Genomic DNA, 22,684 nt, shown 5'->3' on the forward strand with positions numbered 1-22,684 from the left:
GAGGCGAGCAAAGAACATTATCGCCCCATTCCAGATGGAGATTTCGAGATAGTCCAGTTGGGCGAAGATCCAGAAAAAGGAGTCAAGATTGGGACAGGGCTCCCCGAGTTGGCGAGGAAGCAGCTGAAAGCCTGCCTTAGAGAAAATGCTGACCTGTTCGCATGGCACGCTGCCGACATGCCCGGGCTGGATCCAAACATCGCTTGTCATCAACTTACTGTCGACCCACTTGCTAGTGCCGTAGTGCAACGTAGGCGTAGGCAGTCTCCCGAAAAAGCGGAGGCTGCTGAAAAAGCTGTAAAAGACCTCCTAGAGGCAAATTTTATTTCTGAAGCCAGATACACTACCTGGTTGTCAAACGTTGTACTAGTTAAAAAATCTAATGGAAAATGGCGCATGTGTGTTGACTATACCGATCTCAATAGGGCTTGCCCTAAAGATTCCTATCCTTTACCTTGCATTGATAAATTAGTCGATAATTCTTCTGGCTTTAAATTATTGTCTTTTATGGATGCATATTCAGGATACAACCAAATCCCAATGGCTGTGGCCGACAGGGGAAAAACAGCTTTCATGACCGAGTCGGGCAACTATTACTACAACGTAATGCCCTTCGGTCTAAAAAACGCTGGTGCTACATACCAGCGGATGATGAACAAAGTATTCCGGGCAGAAATAGGCGACATGCTCGAAGTCTACATGGACGACATGATCGTAAAATCCCATGAGGAAATCGACCATACCGCCCACTTACGTAAGGTCTTCGAGCAGGCCAGAAAACACAACATGCGATTCAACCCAGAAAAGTGCACCTTTGGGGTACGAGCAGGAAAGTTCCTCGGATTCTACCTAACAGAACGAGGAATCGAAGCCAACCCCGACAAATGTCGCGCCTTTACGGAGCTCCCAACTCCGAGCAACAAAAAATCCATACAAACCCTGAACGGAATGCTGACCTCATTATCCCGCTTCGTAGCAAAATCCGCTCAACACGCATTACCGCTTTTCAAATTACTAAGGAAAGAAGCTGTGTTCGAATGGACGGACGAGTGCGAGCAGGCCCTACAACATCTTAAGAAGGCCCTGTCCGAACCCCCAGTCCTCTCGCGCCCGGATGTCGAGGAAGTGTTATACATCTACCTCTCCGTCGCATCTGAGGCCGTCAGCGCAGCCCTTGTCCGTGAAACAACGCAAGGACAAAAACCAGTGTACTTTACAAGCAAGGCTCTCCAGGGGCCCGAACTCAGATATACACAAATCGAGAAGGTGGCCCTTGCCTTGATCAACGCAGCAAGAAGACTACGTCACTACTTCCTAGCACACACAATCATAGTACGAACCGACCAACCCATCAAATCATTGCTTGGTCGACCAGACATGGCGGGCAGGATGCTCAAATGGTCCCTCGAGCTTTCCGAATTCGACATTCGTTACGAAAGCAGGAAAGCGCTAAAATCACAAGTCCTAGCAGACTTTGTGGCCGAAATGACGAGTCCATCCTCCTCGACAAGCGAGGCAGACAAATGGACAATATTCGTCGACGGAGCGTCAAGCTCCACAGGAGCAGGAGCAGGAATTATCCTGGAAAACGAAAATGGGATCATCATCGAAGTTTCCCTAGCACTATCCTTCCCGACATCAAATAACCAAGCAGAATACGAAGCCTTCCTAGCAGGGCTACGGTTGGCCGAGGACATGGAGGCAAAAGAAGTAAAAATTTTCACAGATTCACAACTTGTTGCCTCACAAGTATTGGGAGAATATCAAGCCAAAAATGATAATCTCTCTGAATATCTAGCATTAGTGAAAGAAAAAATCACTAAGTTCGAATCCGTGGAGGTGCAACACGTCCCACGCGAGCACAACAAACGGGCAGATATCCTGTCCAAACTGGCGAGCACAAAAAAGAAAGGCGGAAACAAATCCGTCATTCAGGAAGTACTCCCCCGACCAAGCATCGAGAAGGCGAGCAACGTCCTCGACATAAATGTCATTGGCGACCAAAATTGCTGGATGACCCCCGTCTACAACTTCCTCGCGAATGGAACCCTCCCTGACGATCAGAAAGAGGCAGCAATAATTAGACATCGAGCATGCGCATATGTCGTCCTCGACGGAAAGTTGTATAGAAGAGGATTCTCAATCCCACTCCTTAAATGTATCGACGAGGAAACGGTCGACTATATCTTGCGCGAGGTACACGAGGGAATCAACGCCCAGCATCTGGGAGGAAGATCGCTGGCCAGGAAAGCTCTTCGAGCAGGATACTACTGGCCCACCATGCAGCAAGACGCAAAGGACCATGTGAAGAAATGCGACAAATGTCAACGACATGGTGACATGCACCTAGCTCCTCCCCACGAGCTCAAATCTATGTCGTCGCCGTGGCCCTTCGCTTGGTGGGGCATGGACATACTTGGCCCCTTCACAAAGGGACTTCACCAAAATAAATTTCTAATAGTCGCCGTGGACTACTTCACCAAATGGGTAGAGGCTGAACCTCTCTCCGACATAACGTCGTTCAGGATACTCCGTTTCTTCAAACGCGACGTACTCTGCCGGTTTGGGATACCACAAGCCGTCGTCACGGACAACGGGACACAATTCACGGACAAAGGATTCCAAGACTTCCTCGCTGCCCTGGGGACCAAGCAACATTTCACTTCCGTGGAACATCCCCAAACTAACGGGCAAGCCGAGGCCGCCAACAGAGTAATCCTGCGCGGCCTACGACGAAGATTGGATCAAAATAAAAAGAAATGGGTCGAGGAGATCGAAAGCGTCCTCTGGGCCTATCGCACAACACCACACTCCACAACCGGGGAGACTCCATTTAGAATGGTATATGGAACAGAAGCAGTCATCCCCGTGGAGGTGGGCGAGCCATCTCGCCGAACCAAGCAGCCCCTCGAAGAGGAAATGAACGACGAAGCTCTCCGTGAAGAGCTAGATCTCGTCGAAGAAATTCGCACGGGGGCATCTCTTCGAGAAGCCACCCTTAAACAAAAAATAGCTGCCCGACACGATACCAAAGTCATTAAAAGAGACTTTGAAATAGGCAGCCTCGTCTTAAGACGAAATGCTAAGGACTCCCAGGACGGTAAATTGGCGGCCAACTGGGAAGGACCATATCGCGTCATCGACAAAACAGAAAATGGCGCGTATTATCTCGAGGACCTTCGAGGAAAGAAACTTCCTCGACCTTGGAACGCCCAAAAACTAAAACAATATTACAGCTAAGTTATTGCCAAACTAAAAAACACTTCTAAAAGGCTGCTCGGATCCTCTAGCAACGAGCCCGACACCTCGACAACGGAGAGCACACGGGCACACGTGCTCGATCCAATAACTGAAAAGGAGATACTCTGGCTCAGGAAGGGCAGAGCGTCTCCCCGACGAGGATGACCTTTAAGACAAGCTCTTCGTCTTTCGTGCCAAGGCTTAACGCCCAGCTCGCGATGGGAAGTTCAAGCCGCGGGGACGGGCACAACAACGTGTCGGCCTCCGTATTAGCCTCAGAAAACAACTCTAGGCGCTTAGTTAGTTCCCTAAACTTTCTAAGTTAAATCCGAGGACGACCTCCTCGACGAAACGCGCTCGCAACAAAAAACTTGCAAATATAATAAAGGTTTTGTCGAGCAGGCATACAACAATGTCGAGCAAATATACGAATATCAAAACCAAATATTTGTTAAGTTAAAAACGAGCAAGCATAAAGACATGCGCATTACGAACAGGCATAACTTAGCAAAAACAAAGAGCAATAACTTAAACATACATACGAGGAGATAAAATAGACGAGCAGGATGAATAAAACGATCATTGTTATAAATACCGGGCATAAAAACCCATTTGTTCAGGTGTTACAAAAACCGGGCACGCAGGCCCCCAAAAATAAATTGTCATGAAACAAAAAAAAGACAAACAAATTACAAGTCATTGGCGCGCAGGCCCAAATAAAAAACCGGGGAGATCAGGAGCTTTCATCATGACCCTCTGGGTTGCCCTCTGGTGCCCTCTCCTCCCCGACAACCTCCTCTTCGACTTCCTCATCCTCCTCGTCCTCATCATCAACCACCTCCTCATCCAGCTTCTCCTCCTCAAGCTCCATTTCCCTGTACTCTTCGGGAATGACGATCTGCCCGTTCTCAACCCGTTTGAGTTTGTGAATACCTTCAGTGATCAAGTCACGCTCGGCATTCACAACCCTAAGTTGGGCGATCGCATTCTTCCATCCATGGACCATGCTCGCCAACATCAAACCACGCTGCCTCTTGATCTCCTTGACTAGGTCAGCCCGACTTACCATCTTGGAAATCTCAGCACCCTCATCGGCAGCAGGAGCCAGCTTGGACTGTAGGTCAGCTATCACCTCTTCCATCTGTTTCTTCTCCTCGGCACCCCGGGTCTCCACATCCTCGAGCTTCTTCTTCGTCTCTTTCAGCTCATCCCGGGTCAACCTAACATCCTCCAGCAAATTTCCATAGTTCTCCTGCTTGCCACGCAGATCGATCAGCTCACCCTCCATCAGCACAATCTTTCCCTCCAGCTTGGCATTCCGAGCGGCCAACTTCTCCACCTCGTGAGTTGGTCCCCCTTCATTCAGCACCAAGGCTGTCTCCGCCAGACGGATGACAGTAGCAACATCCTCGTTGAGCTGCTTCTGTCGGGCAGATGCAGAAGCGCCCAGTATATACTTCTTCTCCGATACAGGCACCTGGAGGGGATTTTTGTCAAAAAAGCCCCGGTTGCTCAAACACGCGGGGAGGACAAAGCCACCGTCCCCCTCCGACAGGTCGACAATAGGCGTCATCTGTTCCTCTCGATGCATCTTTGCACGACCTGCCGGGGTCCCAGCTGAGCTTCCCACCGGTGAAGATTGTGAGACGCTCCCCGAAGCACCCTGATCACCCATCAAAATGGTTGGCTTGGCCCTCCTCGCCTTTTTCCTAGCTTTCTCTCCCTTCTGTTCAGCAGCTATCCTGACGAGCTCACTAGCAAGATCTGCCATCCTACCTGCAAAGTTAAAAACGTGGTCAGAATCACGGGGAGAAAACCAAGCATAAAATACTGAAATTTATTACAAATAAAAGACGGGCATGCAGAAAAACGGATACCCAGCAAAGTGTCCTCGGCCGAGACAGTCTTGCACGACAACAACAATTTGGTGTTAACAAAACGAGGTTCGGTCCTCGGTTGACCATGCTTATCTAAAGCAACTTCCCCTAAGCTGGTCATGACCTTGCAAGGTTTAAACCCATCCACATATGTTTGGAGCTTTTGAAAGCCCGCCATCTCGGCCGGGGAAAGGTCCTCGGCAGCAGTTAAGTACTCGTCGGTCCGCAAATCAAAATGCTCCGACGACCACGATAATGGAAACCGGAGAACCCACTCCGTTACCTGTCCCCCCTCCTCGTCCAACTGAGGAGTCCCGTCCTCGTTGAATACAGGCTTCTCCATGTGGAGGGAATCTTCGGCAAACTCCGTCAATGCCCTCACCACATAATATCTCTCCTTGAATCCCCGAGCAGACTCAACGAACATCCTAAAAATCTTGCTCGACTGATGCTTTAAGGAAATCCAACCTTGCCGATCCCCGACTCTCTGGCGTTGGATTTGGAAGATATAAAAGAACAGGGCAACAGTAGCCTCCACCTCCAGATACCGACAAAGGATCTGATAGGCCCGGATAAACGCCAATGAATTTGGATGAAGCTGTGAAGGAGCCACTCTTAGCCGACCAAAAATCCCGGCTTCAAGATCGTTGAAGGGCAGCCGAAATCCCAGCTCTTTGAACGCCATCTCGTACATAGTAAAACTACATCCTGCGTACGACGAACAGACCCGCTCCCCTTCGGCGGGCATGTGAACCTCCCAGTTCTCCGAACCAACCTCCTCGACGATGGTAAAAAGCCGCGGATCCTGCGCGGTAATCGTCGAAGCAATCCCCCGGGGCTCGGGCGCAACCCAAGCCAGCTCTGGGACAGTAATAGTGTCGACCAACTTGTGTTTCGACGTAGCTTGGCTCCCCGTTACTTCCTCCACGTCGGACATTTTGAGTACCTGAAAAGCAGCGAAAATAAAGTGAATTCGACAATAATCAAATCCACCCTTTCACCGCAGATCAAGTGAAAGGGCGTAAATTAGGACGAGGACGCTGTCCCCGACCAAAAGCCCTTATCAAAATGGCAAACAAACAAAATAGAGGAAACGGGAGAAACTGTTTAACAAAGCCTGAAAACGGGGAGACAGTCCCCGACACAAGACATGGCTCGACACCTAAAAGCAAATTTTGGTTTGCGTAAAATCCAAAGTTAAAAACGGGGAGAAGCTCCCCGACAAAGAGTTTTCTACAAACTCATTTATCCACAAATTTCCCAGCGAAATAACGGGGAGAAGGTCCCCGACACAGAGTTTTTACAAACTCATTTTCTCAACGAAAAAACGGGGAGAAGGTCCCCGACATTCATACAATTCATAGACACTAAAATATTCGCGAAGGCGAAAACGGGGAAAAGCTCCCCGACATAAGGTTCAAATAGCCTAGCTTTTTGCTACAATAAACGGGGAGAGGAAACAACATTTCCCTCCCCGACACCAAACTCTCAGAATTCCCAGAAATTCAAAATCTATGAACACCCTTCACAGATCCCTAGAAATTCATACATGTTCATCATATTCATCGTTTTCCCAGCAATGTTCATCACTTTGTTATAGTAAGTTCCCAGAAAAGGGATAAAACGAGAAAACATCCAAAATCATAGCATAAAAGTGATGCTTTCAAACACTAAAATCCAACGAAAACAGGCCTGAATCTAACACAAAAGATCAAGGTTTTAAGGCACCAACACACAATGCAAAATGGGTATAAAACAAACCCAAAACAACATGAACAAAAAGGATATTCAAAGTAATGTTCAAAACTCAAAAGACTATGCATGAAACTGCAGACACAAACATGCCTTGAAACAAACCAAAACAAACACAGTTGAAGAAATTACCTTAAATCAAACAAAGATTGAAGCTTTAGGCAAAAGAAAGGAGCGTAAAAACCCTGACTTGAAAACTTTGAGTTTCCTAAAATTTCAACTGAGAAAGCAGCAGTAGCAGCAACGATGGGAAGGAGAAGAGAAAAGTTCTAAATGATTCTCTTCTCTCCTATTTATAGACTGTGATCTCCTTGCACCCTGCTTCGCGAAACAATGCATCCCAGCACATCATCATCGTTGATTAAGATCCAACGACCCTGATCAAAAGCCATCAAATGGCTCTGATTCATTCTCTGGAAAGCGAAGAGGCGCGATGGATCCAACGGTCCATAAATCTCCTCGTAAAACGAAGCGAGTAACGTCTGTTCCTAAGGTCATTATTACGCCTCTTCATAGCCCACACACGTGGCAACATCAGACGAAACGTCTGTCTCTTCAAGTCCCATCGAACAGACCACGCGTCTACGAAGGCATCTTCATCGTTATCACCAACGCAATTATCTCCTCGACTTCGCGGATAAGCGCGAGTTACGGGCAAGCAGAACAAAAATAGATAAACGTGCCCGCTAAAACGCGCAGCGTCAACAAACATGCAATTAACACAATATGTCCTCGACAATTTGTCGAGGAACTAAAAAGCCAATAATTTCAAAGGGTAAAACCTTCTCCCCGTAATTTCCTCCACGAACATCGTGGCACGCGTTACGAGCAAAGAGAAATTTCCCCTTTGTAAAATCCTCCTCGTCATGCCACTGAGGAATTTACGAGCAACATATAAACTCTGCTCGCGCAAACGAGCAACAAACATAATCAATGAATTATGAACTCCTCCTAGGATTAACGAGGAAAACAACTCCTCGACATACGGGCATGGACCTTAAGTCATTACTCCTATAGCTAGGAGCAACGACTTGGGGGGCTCCTGTTCTGGACTGGGCCAAGAGCTGGCCCAATCACTTATGCCCGACATTTGGGGCATGGCCCAATAAGGGGAGACTTCCCCGACACGTCAGGCAATGACGTGTCCTGCTCGACATAACAGATTAGCTCCACGCTAATCACGTGCTCGGCTATCCGTGCACAACGACTCATTCAGCCTTAGCTTAACAGCTAAGCAGCACGTTTAACACGTGCTCCTTTATCCAACCGCATTCGTCACGGAGTCTATCCCTTACCCGCGAATAGCGGAACGACTCCAACCAGGATAGAGGTGAATAACGGCCTTCCCCTACGATACAGGGACTATCCTGGCAGTTGAGCCTATTGGGCCGGTTATCCAGGCCCAATAGACCAACCTTTGGCCCAGCGCTGGGGGCACTATATAAGCTCTCCTAGACAGGAGAGCCAGGTATTCTGAATCATTAAGCATTCAACTTTCTCTCTCTTCTTTTGTATCTCTCTTGTTCTCTTTGCTGACTTAGGCATCGGAGCACCTGCAGGTACAAACCCCCCCTTCGGTGTGGAAGCTTGCTCTACGGACCGGCCAGCAATCTATTCTGATCACCAGGTACGATCAGTTCCTATGAGCATAATTCAGTTCATAGATAGGGGTATTGGAATATGCTGGATTAGGATTTGAATTCAAAGTTCTCTAATTATTCATTTTAAAGGGCAAAAACTGATTGAAAAAAATAATTCATACTACATATCAATAACAGAAATTAGAAACAGCTAGAGACAAAGGAAGAGAGTTTGTAAATCTCATATATTTAATAATACTATTGGGCATACTAATTCATTTGCATGTGCTCCAAATCCTAACAAGTAAGCAAATCCTATCAATAACACAAACGAACAAAACAATGCAGTGGTTGGATTGATTATTTTGGAATCGATTAAAATGCGTTTAGTTGTGATTTTTTTTTTTTTTGCCACTTTTATTAATTTTAAAATGTCTTCATATTGAAGTCTTTTTTCTAAAAAGATTTTTTTAAAGAGATAATGGAAACAATGTAAATTACAATGTCATGAGAATACGCATAAGATTGTCATTTTCAAATAATGTTTAATTTATACTAAGAGTATAATTTTTTCACCTCCACTTTAAACCTCCATTTTTTTCACTCCCATCTTCACTCTCACACTTCCTCCTAATTTAGTGATTTAAATATTCATTGCTAGAGATTAAACACAATAAAACTCAATAGTTTTTCAAAAAGATATCATAAAACTATTGTTTATGAGAACCTATTTAAGCATTTTTTGAAATTTTATCATCCAAAAAGGTTGTTATCAAAAGATGAAATACTTATGAAAAGTTATTAATTTAAACCAATTTCTCGTTTAAAGTTTTCTTTAAAAATACTTCTTTTTAGAAAAAGTTGGAATAAATAGACGTATAGTTTTAGGTGAATTTTTCGGTATATATATTATGTGAATATATATCGGTACATTTGTTGAGGTAAATGACTCTAATTGGTTTACAAATAGTATTTATTAATTTTTTTTATATTAAATACTATTTGTGAATCAATAACAATCATCCACTTAAATGTGTACCGGTACATATCAATATATTATCCGGAGTGTTCACCATAGTTTTATAGGATCTATTTGATTACAAAAGTTTTCCTCTGAATAAGTGGGAGTTCCTTGACCACAGATTTTCCAGTTTCAATAATATTTTTAAAATCAAATACAGTATAACTGAAGTTATCTCATCTAATTTCTTATTTTTTAGCAGATTAAACGTACTCTAACTAATTCATAAACATAACATTTATATAATAATTAACCATTCATCTAGTAAATGTTTAATGAAACAGTTTATATGGAAGGATTTTTTTTTAAAAGTGTTTATGGAAGGAAGATGTGAGATGTATGGCTGGCAATGAAATAAGTCAATTTGAATAGAGCTCGAAACTCGATTCTACAATTGGTTCGTTAGACTAAGTTCATGAATCAAATGAGTCGGATTTGAGCTAAAAATTAAATTTGGTTCACGAGCTAACTCGTTTATATATAACACTTCAAAAATATTTTCAAATTTACATATTTGATTTTACAAATTTATATAATTGATTTTATACATTTAGATAATTGATTATATATATATATATATATATATATATATATAGTACTTTAAAAAACTAAGAAAAACACTTTTGAGTTGTGATTTTTCGTTAAAATTTCTTATAAATTCCAATTTATTTATGGATCTGTTTTTTTTTTTTTTTTTTTACAATTTTTGAGTTAAGTGGTTTGAGCTAATGAACTTGTTCGTAAGCTCAAACAAAGTTAAGTTCGAGCTAGAAAAAAAAATTGTGACGAACTTGTTTGTGAGCTGAAATTTGATGGATTCAATATCATTATAGTTATTACGATGTAATTTAGATGTTTTTTTATTGACATTTTTAAATATAAATATAAATGTAAAATGAAATTTGATCCAATATTATTGACATTTTTAAATATAAATGACTAAACTTTAAATTAAACATGGGTATTTTTCACAAAAGAAAAAGAAAATCTAGACTACAACAAAGTAAAGTATAATACATATTTTATTTTTTGTTTTATTTTGGAGCCATACATAAATTTCAAGTGTGCAAGAAAGGCTTTCTTTTTCTTGTTTGTCTCAAGCTTTCAGTCCCACCACATAAAAAATGAATGAAAATATGGCTAAAACAAAGAAAGCTTTTCTCACCATTCATCATCCATGGCTCTTCTACCACCTTCATCTTCATCCTATTCTCACAAAACTATCTACCATACACCATCACATATTTATCATCCATACCTTCAACTTCCTCAATTCAACTCTATCACTCTTACTTCACCATCATTCAATCCGTTGACTCATTCAAAGCAGCACCTAAACCTCAGAATCACAAACTCCAACCTCTTTGTTGTTTCATGCAGGTATTTCACTAAAGAAGACGAAGACGATGATGAAGAAGAAGAAGAAGAAGAGCACAGCTTTGATGAAGCAGTGACTCTATTTAATGGCGGAGAGTACTACAAATGTCATGATTATCTTGAATCCCTTTGGCACAATGCTGAAGATCCATCAAGAACATTAATTCATGGAATATTGCAATGTGCAGTTGGGTTTCATCACCTATTCAATCAGGTTTTGAATATTACTTGTGTCTTGTTATTAATTTTCATTTTATTATTATTAGTAGCATGTTTTTGTTTGGAATTTGGATAATGTGTTATTGTTCAAATTAAATAAAATATTGTTAATGTGCTGAATATAGAACCATAAAGGAGCTATGATGGAGTTGGGAGAGGGACTATGTAAACTGAGAAAGATGGAGTTCTCTAATGGACCATTTCTTATGTTTGAGAAAGATATTTCAGCAGTTTTGGAATTTATCTACCAGACACAGATAGAGTTAGCTGCATGTGAGTAATTCCAACCTTAAAATCCTATGTAGCATATGATACATGCAAGTTGTATCATAATCTGAAACAAAATTGAACTCAAATGAATACTAATTACTTTGCATATCTATTTTGAACATAAAATATGAATCTTGATTCATTCTGATGAATCTTAAGTTGAATTGGAGCAGGCAGTGATGATATCTGTGTTGCAATGGATCAATCAGAAAGATCCTACCAACTTATGGGGGAATATGCTGCAGGGAAGCGTGTATATGATCTAGAACTTGGTTCCGATGCATCAGTGTATATTGTGTTATGCCCTCAAGGGTCTAATGGTGGCACTGAAGTTCCAAGGGTAAAGCTTCCCAGGCTTAATGCTACCTCAGAACATCTTGTAGCCTATGAATACAAGTAAATGTAAAATTTATTCTTCACTTCGATTAGAGACGACATGCTGTATAGAATCGTTAAGGATTACCTGTATAGATGATAAAAAAAAAATTATGTTTGGAAACACTTATGCGAACGATATGTCACTTAGATGACAGCTGTGAAGATTGAGAGTGAAGACTGGAGCTAAGTCGAGCATGATTACGAAGGATGTCTAATTTACCATGTCTGTTGTTGAGTGTACTGTTGACTACAAATATATGATATGCGCAGTATATGCGGCAAGTTCTAGTAAATAACATTTAAATTTAGGACCGAACTTCATAAATCGAAGCATTTTCCATTGGTTATCTATTGATTTAGACCAACAAAACACAATAGCTGATTGAAAATTGAAGAATAACTAAACTAATGTCTTGATAAATGGAATCAATAATGTCATGTTGAAATTCTCAGGTCGAAAGCTAACAAGTTGAAAAGGAATGCAAAATGGTGGCATCAACCTCAAAAAATTGCATGCTCAAATGCGCAGAACCACTTCCTTTTGTATTTATGGTCACCAGGCCAATGATTTTAACAATTGTGCAGCTATCACCATTCACCAATTCAGCTTCATGCTCACATATCTAGGTCAACTTGGTGGAGATTGAAAGATTGCTATGAACATACATCATGTCAGCTTTATGAAATAACCCAGCTGTGGTTGAAATCGGAGGATATCACCAATAGCTACGGTCAACTGAAAGTAAAATTAACCAAGGAAGACAACATTATTTATCAGAATATGTGTGGTACCGGCTAACTATAGACAGAGTGACATATTTTTATTATGGTAATACATGAGTGTCATTTGTTCAATTACATAAATACCAATATTAAATATCTGAATGAGCAACAGTACATTCATTCAAACCAGAATTTAGAACAAAGCTGTTGTCACAGCAGAGGAATCTGGATGATTGATAATGGATCATGGTCACTTACTTACCTACATATGATGGAGAAAAACAGAACATTTCCCTCATTTATGATCCTTGAGGATTTTCCTATTTTCTATTTTCAATTTTAAAACACAATTAACTTTATCTTCATGACATACCTATCCTCTAAAAAGTACAACAATCTTCCAACCAATCTTCACGATCGACATTCCAGAAGAATACAACTTTGTTCTAATAGTTAGTTGACATCAACATTTCCTGTTTACTATCCTTTTTCTAATTGTGACAGGGTTGTTCTCTCTCTTCTTTTTTTCTTTCTCACTTGTTATAGTAACACAATACCTTCTCTTTTTCATTAGTTTATTTGGAACAGACTTAGCAGCCTCTACACCAGTATACTACCAAAAACAGATGTAATTGAAGACCTATTAGAAACCAAATACATGATATGCATCATAAACTGATAAACACATCCAAACATGGCACAGAAGCACATGCATATACATACAAGAGAGAGTAAGATACCTGAAATATCCTTGTTTCTTCCTCAATAAGAAGCAGTCTGATGTTTATATTTATCTACAGGCTTGAGGAGGTCCGACAGCGAAAATATAAAAACTGCAATAAAATCTAAAATAGATATTAAGGTAGACATATATCAGACCTCTTACTAGCAAACATTATGAGAGGCAGCTGAGAGGTTCAAAGTGAATGGTCTGAACCAGTTAGGCAGTTATTATGATATTAGGCAACAATTATTATATTAATAGATTGCTTCCTCGGTGTCTATAACCAGAATTATTATTAATTTATATGAAAAGGGAGGAAAATATATATTCCGGTCTAAGAGGCCTCCGGAAATCAATGCATAACGTTTTAATATAATAAACTAAACTCCAAAGGCTATCATTGCTGATCCTACATATAACTTAAAACTATGTATAATCCACTTTTCTCTTGCAAGAATAATTTGATAGAACATAAATACAAGGATACGAAAAAATCAAGAAGAACACACCCTCCTGCATCTACCAGCCATGGTAGATTTGGTTTGATTGTTGACCAATCCAAGCTTCTCACAAGTATGCTACATAAAAAGATAATGGATATGTTCATTAAATACAAGTGATAATTTCATATCTTTGCTATATTTTCAATTGGCAAAAGTCAGTTTGGTGCCGAAACATAAAATAGAGAAGATAATATGAAGCGGACGCAAACCTTGCAACATAAGTGGAGTTCCCAATTAAAGCAAACAGAAACATCAAAGGATTGAGGCCCTACAAATCATAAAAGATTTCAAACTATTCCCTTAAAACATGAATACTGCTTCGTGCAACTAGAAATAAAATATCTTTTACTGCTCTCATAAGGGTGAATCTGGTGAAAGGATTTAAAGTTGCTAAAGATAAACAAAAATAAAATTTATAAAGGATCACAGCTTTAATAGATTAGAGTCCCTGACCTCAGCATGTCCCCTTCTGATCTGCAAAATTGTTAAGATATCCATCAATATAAACAATCAGTTGTTGAAGTGTATGATCTACTAAAAAATTTAAGCCTATTAGACGACTTTGGGTTTTCAAATATATAGCACGCATTTCCAGGTTTATTGATTAAAGGCTATAAAATGATGTGACGAATGACTACAGTCCATTACCAGTTCAACAATAATTTCACATTTAAAAAAATGTATAATCTCATCTAATGTAACATAATTTTTATCTGCAGTCCATACTAAGGTTAAATATATAACTCACATTTAAAAAAATTTGAGGCATTCTTCCACTCAAATATACAAATGTCATTGCCCAACCAAGGAAGGTCCCAATGCTACTGTTTCCTGATGCACCATTTTCCAACAACTGATCTCCACTAACCTGCAATAGCTAAAAGAATTGATGACAAATACCACATAATATTTCATTTTATTTTTGTTTTGACACGATTGAAAGTTTAACATAAATATAATGGTAAACCCACTTGGGTTGGTGCATTGGTATTGGCTTGGGACCTGAGAGTGTGCTCCTCTTGAGGTCTGAGGTTCGATTCTCTCTTGCGCCAATTTGGGTGGGCTAATTTAGCTTCTTCAAAAAAAACATAAATATAATGGTCATGACCCAATGATTCCAAAAGCTCATGTTGGTTTTTATTTTGGTTAAAAGATGTTGTATAAAAGTACATGCCTGGTTTTATCTGACATGCCCCCTAACGCAAAAGTGTTTTGGGCTTGAAGCATGAACTATGCAGGGACCCATCCTACCTAATGCCAAAATTCAACTCTTCTTTATAAGAACGAAGGCAACAAGGATCAAGCTTTAGACAATGCGATCACAAAGGCTTGATATTATCTTAGAATAACTTAGATGATCTCAGGATTATATTACCGAATCATAATCATACATCAGAGACCTTGTTCTTTCTCTTTCCTCTTAATATAAAATCCTACAACTTGCACGCAGAATCAGAGCGATACCATCCTCCCCAACCTATCATGTCACTATTTCAATGTTGAGTTTCCCAAAGTCTGAATCTCTACTATCTCTCATCGCTGGTCATTAGAATCTCTCCTCCGTCATGCAAATCTTCTGAGATATTCAGAATCTCTCCTCTAACATGTCATCTTTTTGGCATGATGGGATTCTCTCCTTCAGGGTGCAATATTTTTCAATGTGTTCAAATTTTCTCCTTTTTCATGTGATCTCATTTGATTTCCATTCTCCACCTCCATGTTCCCCTTTTTGAGGTGTCTATTGCACATTTCGGTCCAGCCTGCAGCTTCCACCATCCACCTCCACCAAAAAAATTCACCAGTTTTCCAGCGAAACCAATGCCATCTGTCGCATGGGCGCCTATCAATTTCGTCTCGAAACCTCAAGTTTAAAGGAGCTTCCATGCACCCACACACGTATTTTTCTACCGCGATCTTTCAGCTCTTCTGCCATTCCCTCTGCCAAATTTCCAGTAGCTTCTACTGTGGTAGTTGCTAGACTTCCCTAGTCTATCCTCAGTTTGCAATTTTGGTTTCCCATCAGTAACCATCCTGCGTAACAACTGCTGTTTGTTGCATGTTTCTCTCTCTGTTCTCTGCTAAACCATTGCTTCTAACATCTCTATTGCCCTATCTACCAGCTCTCTAACTATGTCCGGCCCCACTGGTCTAAACTCTAAAATGTTCAATTATATTTTCTTTTCCCTAAAGTGCCGTATTTATAACAAGTTTAAATCTTAGTAAGCTTTAGCTTCAAGGGGGAGTGTTGGAAGATATGAGAATATCATATAATATATTGATATTATGTTGAAGTGTTATAGATTACCGCATAAGACTAGTTCCTATATTTCTTAGTTACTATTAAGACTTATTTATATTAATATAAACAAGGGATAGTGCTTAACATTTTTGTTTCATTAAATAACAATCAATCATATCAAACAATAATCATATTTCAGAGACCACATTCTCTTTCTTCTCTCTTTATCTAAAATCCTATAACTTCAATACAGTATCTATTGCCATTTAATGAATCTGCAATTCCAATAACTCAAGCTATGGGTGGAAGTACATGAATGATTTTAATTTAACAATAACAACAAATATTGCTTTAAACTGAATGTCACTCTCACCCATAATTGACTGAGATGTCGACAATCACCTAGGCATGTCCTATCAATAACCCAGAAGATTCATATTGTGAATAATACATTCAGAGGATACCAAGTTACCAACTGGTGAAGAAGGCGTAGTCTTTGGAAGTGCATCAGGTTGTAGGATAGAATAATGTATGCATCAGGAAGGGAGCACTGGGAGAACTACATGGAGAGGGTTACCTTCGAATCTATAACTGATCATCAAATTGACCAAAACAGAGGTAGAAGAACAACCAAAGCTTTTTCTCATTAGGTGGCGTCAAATCTTTTTCTCACAAGGTGTAGGTTACATGGATCAGACAATGCCATAATATTTTGTCGTGGAACATATCTTAGACAGACCATTTAATTCTAGGTCTCTCTTAACGGTTTGACCTATATTTTTCTTTGGTCTCCTATTTCAACTATTTGACTATCGTCAGTTTGGCCTACCCTCCTTAGTGGTTCTTCCACAAGTCTTCCCCAAACATGCCTAAACCAAAGACTACCATTTTCCTATACTAAGTTGTTCCTGAGTTTATCTCTAATGACTTTATTTCTAATCAATGACTTTATTTTCCCATTAATGCAATTGATAAAAAAATAAGGAACAAATGAAATAGAAAAAATGCATCTGATGATCAAGTTATTCCAATTTCTTGCAGGATACACTAACAAAATAATAAACATCAGATTGATTTTGCAACACAGAAACCTAGAGTTGCAACTTGTATTACCTGAAAAAGCTTTCTTCCAACATAAACCACGAATTGTTGTCTTGGGTTTGAGACCACGGGATTGATTCCTTTATCTAATGATTTATACAGATTGATAACACCAAGAAAACTTAATGTGTACACCTGAATAAAGACTAGAGACAATTAGATTTAAATGCTAACAACGTCATAATCATTTACAATGTAGTAGTAGTAGTACTAGTAGAACTAGATGTTTACCAAACATAGAGTAGATTTGATCTTCAAAGTTGGGGAAGATTGCGTGGTAACATCTGAACCAAGCAACTTCTCTTCTACAGAATCTAGAAAAGGAGAAGTAGGTGGTGTCATTCTCTGGGCCAAGAAGGATCCTGCTGTTGGTGTGTGACTCATGGTCAGAGATCTTGCTGACCTAATGAATTCAAAACCTAAATGAGTATACTAAGAACTTTCCGAAATATTGAGAAAGCAAAGTTCACTACATATTTTGTATACAATTATGATTATTCTGCTTGTATTACCACAAAAGAAATCACCAGAACTCAGCAAGACCAATAGGAAAAAGATTTTTTTTTTTTCATGAATCATCAATATTTTGATAAAGAAAACTTTCAAAGGTAAGAAACTACATGTTGGTGAGAAATCCTGAAGATTTCAATCAAGAGAAACAGGAGAGTTTGGAGATTAATCATGAACTAGGGGCTCACAATAATTTTGATATCGAGTGATGTTATTTTTGACAAACACTTTTTGCAAAACTTTCAATACATTATTTTAATGAAGTTACGCTTTGGTCCCAAAAAATTAGGTTGGTGTCAATTCAGTCCCTAAAAGTTAAGCAGCGGCAATTTAGTCTTCAGAAGATGGAGAGTGACATTAATTTAGTTATCTAAAGAAAGTGACATGATTAGGAAATGCCATAAATTTAGTCCTTAAGTTCACGGTTTGTGCACAGAAGGATTTTTTTATGTCAATTTCCATTGTTAAGGAACTAATGTCACTTAAGATTCATACTAAAAGTAATGTCAACAGAGCCTTTGAAGGAAACAAATGGATTATTACACTGTTTCTTTGTTTAAACATATTGGGATATCAGCAGGTTATGAACAGTGTTTGTGCAAGTAGCATTACATTTTTCTGTTAATTCCCAAAACAAAGGATATTGAACCCCCAGAACTGATCAGGGTAGACACCCAAAATTTCTTGGTAAATCATTGTTTCTATGTAAGGACATATTATGCATAAATAGTAATGATCCCCTTGAATCTTATATGTTTATGAATGAAGCAAGGTTATTGCCAGTTTGAAGCAAACACAATAAGCTTGTCCTCAAACTGGAAGGCTAAATAAATCAAACACTACCCACCATAATTTTTAAATAGTTCTATAACATTGAAGATAAGTGCATTTTAAACTGACAACTTTTTGATGAAATGAATTGAAGTTTATTTATATACTGCCCATTATGGAGGAACAATCAGATATTTTCTTCATACCCAAAAAATCAGGAGATTGATGATAACTAAGAAGCTAGAACACAACAATGCATTATGAAGAAATTTAATGAGAAAGATTTGTTACTGGTAGAATAAGTCTTCTCTTCCGGTAAATATACTTGGAGGGTGTTCTGGAAAAGGAATAGGAGAACTCAGTTCAGCATCAAACTCATGACTCTGTTCAGCATCACTGACTTTTTCTACTTGTCCAGCTTTTGTTGGTGTTTCAACCTGTTCATTCATGGAATGATATAATACAGTTAAAAATATTGTATTAGGCAATTTGAGTTTACTGAATGTATCTAAACTTGTTTGTCAAGAATTGCTCACAAACTTTTCAAAAATTAACTGTAATTGACCGTTTTATGGTCATATATAGTCCCAAGAGAGAGAAAAAAATGCAAACAAAACTCTTGGATTTCTTGCACCGTGGTTTTCATAAAATTCAATTTTTATAGTAGCAACTTTTTCTCGTTACTTGAATGATATGGATCATCTGTAGTATGCCACATAAAAAAAGCTACTTAATATATCTCTTTGGAGATAACATCCAAGGTCATATATGATCATTATCTACTCACATGGTCTATATACATCACACATAGTAGTTACATAATTTTCAAGAGCCTGTCATTTGGGGGTTAGCTTCAATCCGTACCAAAAAAAAGCATTATCTTATTTCTTCCATATACTATTTGCAAGTCATGCTCCTAAGAAATCTCTCAAGTTCACTAATTGAAGGAGGGAGATACACTATTTGCAATTTTGGAAAGCGATTATAATCAGCAGACATATACAAGTAAAACAGATCATATAAAGCATAAGTATATGGATAGGAATTTTTACCTTGAGCTGTCTCTTGTACTGTGATTGGGGATATATGTATCCATAGTAAATGGATTGTGAACCAAGGGAAACTGTTATAATGGTGTATAGCTGCATATTAATACATCCGAAGAAAGGTAACATCAAACCGGCTAACAGAGAGTGGGAAATCCAGATAACAATAATGATTTACTAAGTACAATAACTCATCAGTCTTCAGCTAGAGTCCTTACCACTGCCATATAGAATTGAGTTGGGAGCTGCATAAAGAAATAAAACAAATCATTAAGCATACTGATAATGGAAGAAGTAATAGCAAACTTTAAAGATAGCTCCTAAGACTTAAGAGGAAAGCTACTTTAATATTTAAGACACGAGAGAGATACTCACAGTTGTAGGTTCCAGCATGCACCCAAATACGTTGAATAGATCTCTGCAGTACATAAACATACCGTATCAAAATAGTGAATGAGCCATGCTAGCGGACTAGGATCAGTAAGTGTATCATTAAAAATGAGAATAAAACATTCATAGATGAGATTATATGACAATATTTATAGAAAATCCATGCTGATTTTTTTGTTTCCATTTTAAGCGTACACCAAATTGCTTCCTACAGGATATACTTCCATTGAACTACATCCCTAAAGAGAATTTAAACAGTTTTTTTTGCAGAAATCACATTCATCAATCTAGTAATGTGAGATCTCAAATGACATAATCAAGGTTAAAAAGATTACATTAAGTACCAAGATGTGTTATAGATACAAATAGACCAGCAAAACAGACAAACAGATAAAACTGCATAGTTAGCAATCAATTATTTAAGAATAAGCCATCATTTTAGCTCCTTGAATGTCATTCTCTATCCAATTTTTTTGACACAAAGTATATGAAAATCCGTCACGTTGGTCCCTAACATCTTAATAGCATGAATTAAATTGACAAATTTATATACTTTTTAGGGACTACTAATTATACTGATATATTTTAGGGACTAAATTGATGATTTATTCATTATTTAAACCGAATCAGACAAGCAAAATGCAAGCAGCCCTTACAAAATCTCATTGAAAAGCTAACTTACCCAATAATCCAAGTGATCAAGAAAGTTGCAGAGAGACCATCAGTAGATTTTGCTCTATAGTTAGTGATTATTTGAGGTATCTCAGCAACAACCCAAATAACAACACTTACTAAACCTAAGGCAAAAGAAGCTGTCTCCTTCCCACTGCTCATATTCTTTCTGGCTAATTCCAAACAATGCTGATTACTTTGACACCACAGTAAAATGTTGATGCTCTCAAACACTCCGATTGCATCAAATAAACCGATATCTACAATCCACAAATGAAATATCAAATAAACAACAACAAAACCTTTAGCACTTCAAAATGGTACTCTCCGGTCACTATTATAAGCCAAAATTTCATTTATTAGATTCATTGAATAACTGATGTATCTGGTCGATATTATAAACCAGATACATCAATTATTCAATTAACTCGTGTCAAGAAACCAAATTGGTCAAATGAATAACTAATGTATCTTGTCAATATTATAATCACACATCACATGATGACAACATACATATATATATATCACATTATGGCAATAACAAAAAGAAGTAATACTATATAATAAAATGGAATCTTGAAAAAGTTAAGGGTTTTTCATGTGAATCAAAGAATGAAAATTGAATATTAAGAAACCAATAACATTGAATTCACATTGATTGATTGAATGAAACGAACAAAAAGAACACATTGCAAAGAAAAAGGATTGATTGTGAAGTGGAAAGTACCAAAGTTTGGGTCAAGTTGTTACATTTGCATGCGGCGCATTCGCAATCGCAATTAGAAATGAATGAATACTTCACTTCAATCGCGATCAGAATATTCAGTGTGTCTGTTATTTGACATGATTTTATTAAGAGAAATTGAAGAAAAATAATTTAGTCATATGTTTTACCTTTCTTTTATTTAATTATTATAATTATTTAACCCATATGGTTTACATTTTCAATTTTCGTCAAAAAAGTGGAGGATAAATATTCAAAAAAATAAATAAATAAATAAATAAAACATTTTTATCATTATACTACTAATGTTTAAAATTACATTAAATGATTAAATAAATAAAAAATTACATTAAATGTGACCGTCTTCTATCCACTCCAAATCACTCTATTTTGGAGGATCTGAATTCCATGTTGTAAAATTTTTGCGCAGTTTCACATAGTATTAGGTCACGGTTTTTCATTTGAAATGAGACGGTTTTGATATTACATTTCACTCATCATGTTTAAATTAGACGGATCAGATCAATTACTGCATGATGCAGTAACTGAGACCAACTTTGTTCTCCTAGTAGATGCGATTGTCGGAGTCTCCTTCTTACATCTCACACGTTTCTCTAATGTATTTTCATATATGTAAACAAAAAAAATTGAATCAATAAAAAAAAACAAAGCATCAACATTAGAGTATTTCACTTACGGACAGCGAACAAGTTTTAGTTGGTTTGCTTCCTATGTAGCGAATTAAACCAGTTAGAAAAAAAAATGCAAAACAAACTTGAAGATTCAATCAATTGTGTACTAACCTCTTTTTGTTGCCTTTGTTCTTCACTTGTTACGTGATTTCAAGCCCAAATGCGCAACAAACTGTTGATTTTGATGAGCTTTTTAAGTTTTAGGTTTTTGGAGAGTTTTTAGAGAAATTTGAGTTTTTGTGTAACTATTGAAATGAGGAGGAAGGTGATGCTGCTCGTTATATATAGAGAATATGTTCGCATTTTACAAAGCGAATGATTTTTTTTTTCAAATTAGGATGTTGTTTCATCCAGGGAGTATGAATGATGTAGACATTGAGGATGTGTAAAAAAAAAAACCAGTCACTCGCTACATAAACAACAAACTAAGTTCACTATCTATATAGCGAGGAGATATATTGGTCATTTTAGGGGGCACGAGGGAAATGGTGGGGGACAAGAGTAAACTTTTTAGCTATTTTAACCAAGATATTGAGCTTCAAATGGTCAATAAACTCCCCTACCCGGTGGAAATAATTTTTAACCAGACCATATTTACCTTGCGACACATAGTTTTAAAACCCGGACCGACGATCAACCCGGTCAAGACACTGGGTCACTGGTTGGACCAACGAGTGTTCGCTTGTTTAACGTGTGCAAGTATACACAATCAAATTGCAGCAAGTAATAAGATAGAGTATCGTACCCACATGGATTGCGAAGGGAACTTCGTTTCAATTCTTATTCAGACAATTCTTAGCTTATGAGCATGAAAGTAACAAAACATCATTTTGGGTTTTTATAATAGAAAATGTAAATGACAAATAATGAAAATA

At 38.4% G+C, this 22,684-nt stretch overlaps 3 protein-coding genes across 5 annotated transcripts; 1 reads left to right on the forward strand and 2 right to left on the reverse strand.

Moving 5' to 3' along the window:
• Positions 1–3,973: 3,973 nt before the first annotated feature.
• Positions 3,974–6,090, reverse strand: LOC123891775. The gene is made up of 2 exons (XM_045941669.1): positions 5,118–6,090; positions 3,974–5,016 (listed from the first exon to the last, which is right to left on the reverse strand). Exons 1-2 carry the CDS (start codon positions 6,052–6,054, stop codon positions 3,974–3,976), a joined length of 1,980 nt encoding a protein of 659 aa, XP_045797625.1. The 5' UTR covers positions 6,055–6,090.
• Positions 6,091–10,559: 4,469 nt separating this feature from the next.
• On the forward strand, positions 10,560–12,007 carry LOC123892673. 2 transcript variants are annotated; one of them, XM_045942523.1, is made up of 3 exons: positions 10,560–11,061; positions 11,192–11,339; positions 11,496–11,618. In XM_045942523.1, the coding sequence occupies exons 1-3, from the start codon at positions 10,648–10,650 to the stop codon at positions 11,600–11,602; spliced, it is 669 nt and encodes a 222-aa protein (XP_045798479.1). In that variant the 5' UTR covers positions 10,560–10,647; the 3' UTR covers positions 11,603–11,618. The 2 variants fall into 2 exon arrangements, with proteins under 2 accessions (XP_045798479.1, XP_045798478.1); XM_045942522.1 differs by having other exon boundaries at positions 10,568–11,061; positions 11,510–12,007.
• On the reverse strand, positions 11,893–21,212 carry LOC123892672 (probable vacuolar amino acid transporter YPQ3). Of its 2 annotated transcripts, XM_045942521.1 has the most exons (14): positions 21,121–21,212; positions 20,404–20,653; positions 19,707–19,749; positions 19,550–19,576; positions 19,338–19,427; positions 18,577–18,722; positions 17,236–17,407; positions 17,017–17,139; positions 14,413–14,532; positions 14,118–14,138; positions 13,874–13,932; positions 13,649–13,739; positions 13,178–13,282; positions 11,893–12,450 (listed from the first exon to the last, which is right to left on the reverse strand). In XM_045942521.1, exons 2-13 carry the CDS (start codon positions 20,553–20,555, stop codon positions 13,232–13,234), a joined length of 1,095 nt encoding a protein of 364 aa, XP_045798477.1. In that variant the 5' UTR covers positions 20,556–20,653; positions 21,121–21,212; the 3' UTR covers positions 11,893–12,450; positions 13,178–13,231. The 2 variants fall into 2 exon arrangements, with proteins under 2 accessions (XP_045798477.1, XP_045798476.1); XM_045942520.1 differs by having other exon boundaries at positions 13,178–13,739.
• Positions 21,213–22,684: the final 1,472 nt, after the last annotated feature.

The sequence above is a fragment of the Trifolium pratense genome, linkage group LG6, assembly GCF_020283565.1.
Source record: "Trifolium pratense cultivar HEN17-A07 linkage group LG6, ARS_RC_1.1, whole genome shotgun sequence".
Taxonomy (NCBI): Eukaryota; Viridiplantae; Streptophyta; class Magnoliopsida; order Fabales; family Fabaceae; genus Trifolium; species Trifolium pratense.

Coding starts and splice junctions, on each gene's coding strand:
- LOC123891775 (XM_045941669.1), bottom strand. CDS start 6,054: ATGTCCGACGTGGAGGAAGTAACGGGGAGCCAAGCTACGTCGAAACAC. Junction 5,017..5,117: donor GGCCGAGGACACTTTGCTGG/GTATCCGTTTTT, acceptor TTAACTTTGCAG/GTAGGATGGCAGATCTTGCT.
- LOC123892673 (XM_045942522.1), top strand. CDS start 10,648: ATGGCTCTTCTACCACCTTCATCTTCATCCTATTCTCACAAAACTATC. Junction 11,062..11,191: donor TTCATCACCTATTCAATCAG/GTTTTGAATATT, acceptor TGCTGAATATAG/AACCATAAAGGAGCTATGAT. Junction 11,340..11,509: donor ACAGATAGAGTTAGCTGCAT/GTGAGTAATTCC, acceptor GAATTGGAGCAG/GCAGTGATGATATCTGTGTT.
- LOC123892672 (XM_045942520.1), bottom strand. CDS start 20,555: ATGAGCAGTGGGAAGGAGACAGCTTCTTTTGCCTTAGGTTTAGTAAGT. Junction 17,408..18,576: donor AGAGAAGACTTATTCTACCA/GTAACAAATCTT, acceptor TGAATTCATTAG/GTCAGCAAGATCTCTGACCA. Junction 13,933..14,117: donor TCAGAAGGGGACATGCTGAG/GTCAGGGACTCT, acceptor TATGATTTGTAG/GGCCTCAATCCTTTGATGTT.